General features: G+C 35.0%; 1 protein-coding gene across 1 annotated transcript; it reads right to left on the bottom strand.

Moving 5' to 3' along the window:
• Positions 1-3535: 3535 nt before the first annotated feature.
• Positions 3536-4777, bottom strand: LOC106326749 (putative F-box protein At2g02030). Its single transcript, XM_013764665.1, has one exon. The coding sequence runs from the start codon at positions 4775-4777 to the stop codon at positions 3536-3538; it is 1242 nt and encodes a 413-aa protein (XP_013620119.1).
• Between the last annotated feature and the right edge of the window lie 3531 nt (positions 4778-8308).

Raw genomic sequence — 8308 nt, forward strand, 5'->3', positions numbered from 1 at the left:
TTGAGGTCGATGACTCAATATGTTCGATCAGATTGTGGCATGACCGATGGTAAAGAAGAACCAACTATCATGTTCGAGGACGAAGCATATTCTGCCCAAGATCTTCATCACCCACGGATTGCAGAAAATTGGAGAGGTCCAAGGGACCTTCAGTAATGTCCAAATCAGGGGGAGTAATGTGTGTTGTACTCTTTTTTCTTCACCATGGTTTTGTCCCAATTGGGTTTTCCTGGTAAGGTTTTAATGAGGCAACATTAAAGCACATTACAAGCTCTAAATGGTTATGGCATCCAAGGGGGAGTGTTATGAACCAGATTGTGGATGACTCATAACCTAGAGATTATGATTTGTAATATTTCCATTTATCTATGACGGTGTAATCTCCTATATAAGGAACCTCTATGTTATGAATAAAGATAGATTTTTTCATTACTTTTATAACAAAGCCATTAATTTAGTTGTTTTTTTGAAATTTTAGATGCAACTTTTGTTAATGTAAGAAACAAGAGCTTGATATGTATTTTAAGTGAGTAGCAAATGATTTTGTATATAATTATATGTATATTATCTAATTTTGAGCAATGTGCATAATTAATATAAATTATTTTGAATAAAATGAGAGAAGTAAACTAGAAATATAGAATTAAGTAAACTTATGTTTGGTTATCTTCGGATATCCATTCGGGTTCAGATATTACCTGTTCGGGTTCGGATATTACCCGTTTGGGTTCAGATATCCAATCTCTCCGAATTCAATAACCGTTCGGGCATTTTGCTACTTTGGTTCGGATTTTCGGATCGGATTCAGATACGGATTCAGGTATCGGATAAAATGCCAAGCCCTAATAAATCGTATGGATATGAGGTCTTATTAATAGATAATCATATTATATATTTTTATATGTATTAATATCATTTGAAATAAATTATATACTATATAAAAATATGTTGATTTCAAAATTTGCATTGAAAATTTACTGAGATCTTAATATTTTAATTTTAAAATTTGTGTTGAAAAATCTCACATTAATTTTTTTGTGATTAACAATTTAAATTTTTGTTACACTAAATATACTATTGTTAAAAATTTAAATTTTTGTTACACCAAATATACAAATGTTAAAAAATAATATGAGTAGGAAGTGTCAATAATAAATATTTATATTAAAATATACTATATATCTATATCAATATTAATAAATTTTAATTTAGACCATATAAACTAAATAAAATGATTTATTTGATTTATTTACCAAAAACATGATTGTAAATTAACAAAATGTATTAGTTTTGATTTATGTGCTTACTCTAATATATATACTTTAATGTATACAATTTTTTTTAAAAATAGGTTGTTTCTGATATCTTATTTCATCCTGAATATACTCTTATGTCAGCCGTAAAACTTAATTTCTTTTTGTGTATATGAAGTCTTAAAAATAATTAAAATCAGATGTAATACGTTAACTTTTCAACAACGATGATATATTTAAGAGACAAACATTTGTATTTGTCATTTTAAAATCAATAAATATTGTAGTGTTACAAAATGTTAAAACAATTTAATGAACAAACATTATTATAAAAATTCGCTCGCGGATTATTACGTAGTGCCGTGCGGGCAAAATCCTGGTAGTAATAAAAGTGAATATATCACATCTTAAATTGTTTTGATCTGCATGTGGGTATTTAAAAGAGTATAAGACGAGATATCCCATCAGAAAAGATTCGACTTGTTTTGTGCAGAATCAAAACCCTAGTTGGTATTGATGATAAACAAAAATAATTCGAAAAGCTATAATAAATTTAGATGTTTTATTTTGTTATTATTTATATCTCATCAGTCATCACATACAATTTCATGTTTCTTGTGAAAACAAACTCCTGAATGTTTTGTAGTGATGCTTCGTATAATAAAAGCAATGGAAACTCTTTTAGACGGGATGAGTCAGCTCTACTGGTTAGAGCCTTGGGGGCCAATTGTCATGCTTCCGGGTTCGACGCCAGCCGGAGGCGAACTGCTCATCCATGTCACGAAGCGGGTACTGGGCCTTCGGGCTCAGGACATACCCTCCCGGGTGAAGCTGGCCCGCTGCCAGACCGGACCCAGGGAATGACCCGCGAAGCGGGGAACCCTGGATTACCAAAAAAAAAAAAAAAACATTTATCCCGCCAAATTTATATATTAAAACAGAAGTCACAATCTTGATTCATGTGTGATTTTTTAAAAAATGGATCTAATGGATATATTTCTAGAAAATATGTTACATTTAATCTCTAATCTTATCATTTAAATTTTGGGTCTACCAGAAATTTTTATTGCGCTATCAATAATTGGATTTAAACAATAGATGATCCATTAGATTTATAGATATTATAAATTAAATAAATATAATTTAATGTTGTAATACTATACATCTATATGTTAATTATTTAAATATTTGTCGATGTTAACTTTTCAAATTATAATTTTTTTTTTAAAATAACAAAAATCATATTATTAACAATGATTAATCTTTACTACCTTAAACAAATAAAAATAAATTTTAAACTATATAGTTTATTTTAAAAATTAAAAAAAACTAAAGTTTTAATTATTTACTCGATAATATAAATCTACGAAGCGAAAAATTTAACTTTTTAAAAAAATTTTAAATTTGTGAAATGTTACAATATCTTTGAATATGATAATAAAACAATATTATACTAATATATATATATATATATAGTTACGATTTTAATAATGAAATATTAATTCAAAAATATATATATAGAAGAAGATACAAATACATATGAAAGTTTGAAACCATCTATTCAATGAAAAAAATATATCGTAAATTTATTATGTTTTAAAAATTGATAGACACATATATATTATAATATATACCAATTTAGAATTGAAAACAAAATGTTTATATAAAAATAAATGAAAACAAAAATCAGCGCGGTTGCGCGGATCGAGATCTAGTATAATGATTAAAAAAAAAAAAGTGGGATATTTTGATGATTTTTGTTGGCTGTGGATATAATGCATACAACTTGGTCGTCGTTTGGTGTATTATTTGATGTGAATGATAAATAAAGTAAGTTCACCAAGCGGACAAAATGATGATAACTCAGTGACCATGCATTTGTTTTTGTGATTCCTCACATAACTTTATCAAACCAAAGATATAAAAGTATTTTTTTGGGTAAAAATATAAATGTATTTATCTAAAGAAAACCACAAAAGGGATGTAAAGTCAGTTGAAAGGATATACAGAATATATATTCAGGCAAAGAGGCAAGAGTGATCTACTATGCATGAATACTAATAGATGATCAAGCCATCGGAATTAAGTATGAAACTTGCAGCGATAAAATACTACAAGCTTGGTAGTGCTACGTACAATTTAAGACAATCGGACGGGATGGAGAAACGGATAGTATCTCTCCCAAATGCAATGATATAATAAGACAATGTTAAATTAATTTCAACAGAGAGATTTATTTGAGCATAATGACAATGAAATCCACTTAGAGAAATTAAATTATTTCATAAGGGACATGCTAAACTTGGGAAATAATGAAGAAATACACTGTCACTTGGACGAGAAGGAGAATACGAAAAGATGCGATTCATAATGGAATTAGGGGTTAGAGGTTGATATAGAAGGAGCTTGTCGGAACCGTATTTTGCGAGCATCAACTTGTTTCCTTTCTTCGAAACTGCCGTAAGGCTGAGGAGCGAAGATTTATAATGAGTTTCTTCGAACCAAGTGGAGGTAATCTTGTTCAAGTCAAAGGAGAAGATCTTGTTCGTTTTCAACAATGCCCCACCTGTGTTGTGGTTAGTGAGCCTCCAAACGTGCTGCATGCCATCTCCATTTGTCACTGAAATATTCACAAGACCACGGTCATAGTCTAGGCTGCACATATGCATACTAATAGATGATGATGACGATGATGCCTCAATAATTGGGTTTGGTACGACTTGAAACATCTCCATGTGAAGATTAAAAGCAATCAACTTCGTCTTTTCATGGGTGAACCAGTAAAGCCATCCGTTAGCAAAAGTTGCTTCTTGGTTGTGATCTATCCGATGATCAGGAGGAGAAGTCACATGTCTCCATTCCTTGACTCCAAAATCGAAAACCTCACATGATGAGATGTTCTTGTCTTTAATGTTATGTAACCAGACTAGTTTGTATGCTCCTGTGACATAGTCTCTTCCAAATCCCGGTTGAGAAAACTCCACCTTGTTGTCTGAATGCACTAGCTGAATCCTGGCGAGAGGGAGCGTCAAGGACCATCTAGTGGATGGGTTCATCACTTTAATTGGGTTTTTAAAGTTTGCACGTCCATAGAAGCAGAAAAGACCATCCAGACTCTTGGAAACTATCACATCCTCTTGCTCATCATTACTAATATGATAGTCTTCTTCTTCTTCCACTTCAACTAGACATGCCGAAGACCACTCCAAACTCATCTCTTTTAGAGCATAGTTTGCCTTATACCAGTCTATATCATCGTAGACACACAAAATTTTTGGTTCTAGGGTTTTCTGATGCAACATGTATCTCTCTCTGAACGAGTTAAGCGTTATCATACGTCTCCAGTGTTTAGACACGGCTTGGAAACTTATAAGGGATTTTACCGGAAGCCTCAGCATTATCTCTTCCAACGCCTCATCGTTGATTATTATCTCGGTCACCTCTCTTCTTCCTCTTTTGCTTTCTCTTTCTGAGGAAAACGATGAAGCAATTTTATCCTTTTCATGGCCTCGCTGCTCCTCCATCGATTTGTCTTCTACTTTTATAAGAGCAAAGCAAATTATATAAAACGATTTGTCTTCTACTTTTGCTTTCTCTTTCCGATCAGGACAAAGACCAAGTACTACTATATATTGCTTTAGTTTGTGTCTTCAATTCATCTCACCTTCCTCCAATTTATAGACACGGCAATCCAAATCCAAAACCCTAATGGATTCCAATTTTTAATAGTTTTGTCCTTTTTAGTATCATTATTTAATGCTATTTGTAGGGATTGTCGGTTTTGTCAAACTGATTTATTAATTTATTGGGAATACATGATTGATAATCCAATAACAAATTTTAGAAATTATGATTATATATTTCACATAATTTAAAAACAATGAAAATTGAATAAATGTAATTAAATTTTTAAAAATTTGTAATTAATTATTAGTATTTCAAAAAATGACACTGCAGATATATTTTTGAAACAATTTTTTTTTAAAAAAATATGTATCTTAATGAAATAGAGGGAATCCATAACAATAAAGTAGAATAGAAAGGTTCCAGAGTCCGCCACCTCAGCACTGACTATATATTCCACAATTTGACACGTGTCACTTTGTCTTTAGAACATTCGCGGTGTCTCTTCAGATCTCACGAACTCTGATCAATGCAAGCGTAATTGCTCAGTTTTCGTCTCTGTTCTACATTAATCAAGTCATTAACGCTGCTCCCACCACTCCTCTCACTCTCTCACATTAAATATTGCATATATATCCAAGAATAAAACTCTCTGACTTTTCAGCATATGGCTTATCTCCTTCTAAACGCCCCTTTCACTTTGCATCATCCTTCTATCGAAACACTTTCTTGTGTTTGTGCTCAAATCCACGATGGGAGGCGAATGGTATTCTTTGAAGCTTATTCAGATGATGAAGCTTGCGCTACAACTCTTCAGGAAGTTGAAGAAATGGCTGATAGTATGTCTTCGTGATGTTTCCCTGGCTATCTGGATGTTAAGTAAATTTTATCTATTGATTCTGGAGACAATTTGATTTTCCTGTCATTTTATCAGGAAACTCAATGAGTTTATCTTTGATTGATTACCTCCCAAGCTTACATATTTGTGTTGCCTTTTTAGGCTAAGTTCATGGTGACTACTTCCTAACTGATTGAGTTCTCTATGATTTATCTCTTTTCTTGTATGGAAAGATCGACCTATATTAGCCTATGACTATGAGTTCCGGCTCAAGCAAAAGGTACGGCTTCTCCATTGATACTTGATCTACTCAATATTGTTAACCTTGATTCCGGAGAGCTTCTCGCCGTTAAACAGGTTGATTTATTAATCCATTTTCGGTTTTGGAAACTGTAGTCCTTTTCTGCAATTTGGTTTTTATTTCTTTTCTCTGTGGAGTTTGATTCATATGATGTGTTTTTTGTTGGGGAAAGCGGGCACGAGGCGCAGCGGAATGTAACGGTCGTGTTCCCCTGACCTTGTGTGAACCTGTGAGGAAAATACTTCGACGATAGCAGGATATAGTATAAGCAATAACTAAATAAGACAAGCACTTTTTACGTGGAAAACCTCCTCGATGTGAGAAGGAAAAACCATGGGACCGTAGTCCACTCAACAATCCACTATATAAATGTATGTGAGTACAACCACATCCTCCCTGTTCAACAACCTGAACAGAATAGAGACTCAAGCTACAAAGAGTTACCTCCAACACAAGAACAACAACAACAACAGAGCAACACAAAGCTTCAAAATCAGCAGCAAACAAACGACCTCAGCTCACAAGGATTCCAGCAACCAGAGACTAATCCCACAGTACAAATCCAAGATAAACCAGTCAACAACACCTCTGCTAAATTTCAGCTCAATAAGAGAAGATCTCACCGTCGGATTTACCAAACACTCAAGACAGCACTGCTGAAGAACTGTGAAGACCAGCTTCACTAAAACCCAGACAACAGAAGATCCAACCGTTGAAATACAAATCCCTTCTATGAACCTTTAACCCACTGGCTGAAGAAGCTTCCCACAAAATATCATCCCGATCAGGATCCGTTTGACCCTCCAAATCTGCCTTGACAAACCCTGATGAAATTCTGTCTCCTTCCCTCTTTTCTCTCTTTTGTCTTTTTTTTATTCTTGTAAGTCTCACCATAAAAATTAGGTCAAGAGACTATATATATGTGTCTCACTAACCCTAAGAACCTCCAAGGCCCAATACTAATCTCATGGACTAATACCAATGAGCCAACTTCCAAGTTTGGTTATCACCAACCAAACCCAATGGGTTTCCTCCATCTAGAAGGAACCCAACAAACTCCCCCTCCGACTAGGTGGAGGAAACAACCATTCCAGCTATTCCTCGGCATACTTCAAGCTTCCCCCTCGGCAAAGACTTTGTCATCATATCAGCTCCATTATCATCCGTATGAACTTTTTCAAGTTCCACTTCCTTAGAAGCAACCACATCTCGTATCCAATGATACCTCCTCTGAATGTGTTTTGATTTAGAATGAAACGTCGAGTTCTTCCCGAGACAGATGGCGCTTTGACTATCACAAAGCAATACATACTTTTCTTGCTTGAAACCGATCTCTTCACAGAAGTTCTTCATCCACAACAACTCTTTACAAGCTTCAGTTGCAGCAATGAACTCTGCCTCAGTGGTGGATAGTGCAACGCACTTTTGCAGCCTTGACTGCCAGGCCACACCTCCACCCGCAAATGTTACCAAGTAACCCTAAGTAGACTTGCTAGAATCAACATCTCCAGACATGTCAGAATCAGTGAAACTGGCTAGTAAAAGCTTCTTACCCCCAAATGTAGTCTTCAGATCATAAGTCCCTCTGAGATATCTCAAAATCCACTTCACAGCATTCCAATGTTCTCTTCCCGGATCGGAGAGAAACCTGCTGACAACTCCAACGGCGTAGGCTAAATCCGGTCTTGTACAGACCATGACATACATCAAACTACCCACTGCAGAAGCATATGGAACCTTCTCCATATGTCTTCGGACTTTGTTGACTGCTCAGTCTTAAGTGTGGAGCAAGAGGAGTACTCAACACTTTAGACTTGTCCATGTGAAACCGCTTGAGTACTTTTTCAATGTACTTCTCCTGAGACAAGTGAATCAGCTTCTCACCTCTGTCTCGAACAATTCTCATACCGATAATCTGTTTCGCTAGACCCATATCTTTCATGGCAAATGACTCACTGAGCTGCTCTTTCAGCTCTTTAATTATGTCTATGTTCCTGCCCACAATCAACATATCATCGACATACAACAACAAGATGATAAAATCATCCTCACCAAACACCTTCACAAATACACAATGGTCTGAATCAGTCTCAGCATAACCATGTTCCCCCCATAACAGACTTGAACTTCATATACCACTACCTTGGTGCTTGCTTCAATTAGAGCTGGAAATTTTAATCATTGCCCGCGGGCCCCGCCCCGTTTGACCCGTTACGGGGCGGGTGCGGGTCGAACCATTTGAAAATTTTAAATCGCGGGTGCGGGTCGAGATTATTTTGAGCGGGGCTAGAT

The sequence above is a fragment of the Brassica oleracea genome, chromosome C2 (assembly GCF_000695525.1).
Source record: "Brassica oleracea var. oleracea cultivar TO1000 chromosome C2, BOL, whole genome shotgun sequence".
NCBI classification, from domain to species: Eukaryota; Viridiplantae; Streptophyta; class Magnoliopsida; order Brassicales; family Brassicaceae; genus Brassica; species Brassica oleracea.

Coding starts and splice junctions, on each gene's coding strand:
- LOC106326749 (XM_013764665.1), bottom strand. CDS start 4,777: ATGGAGGAGCAGCGAGGCCATGAAAAGGATAAAATTGCTTCATCGTTT.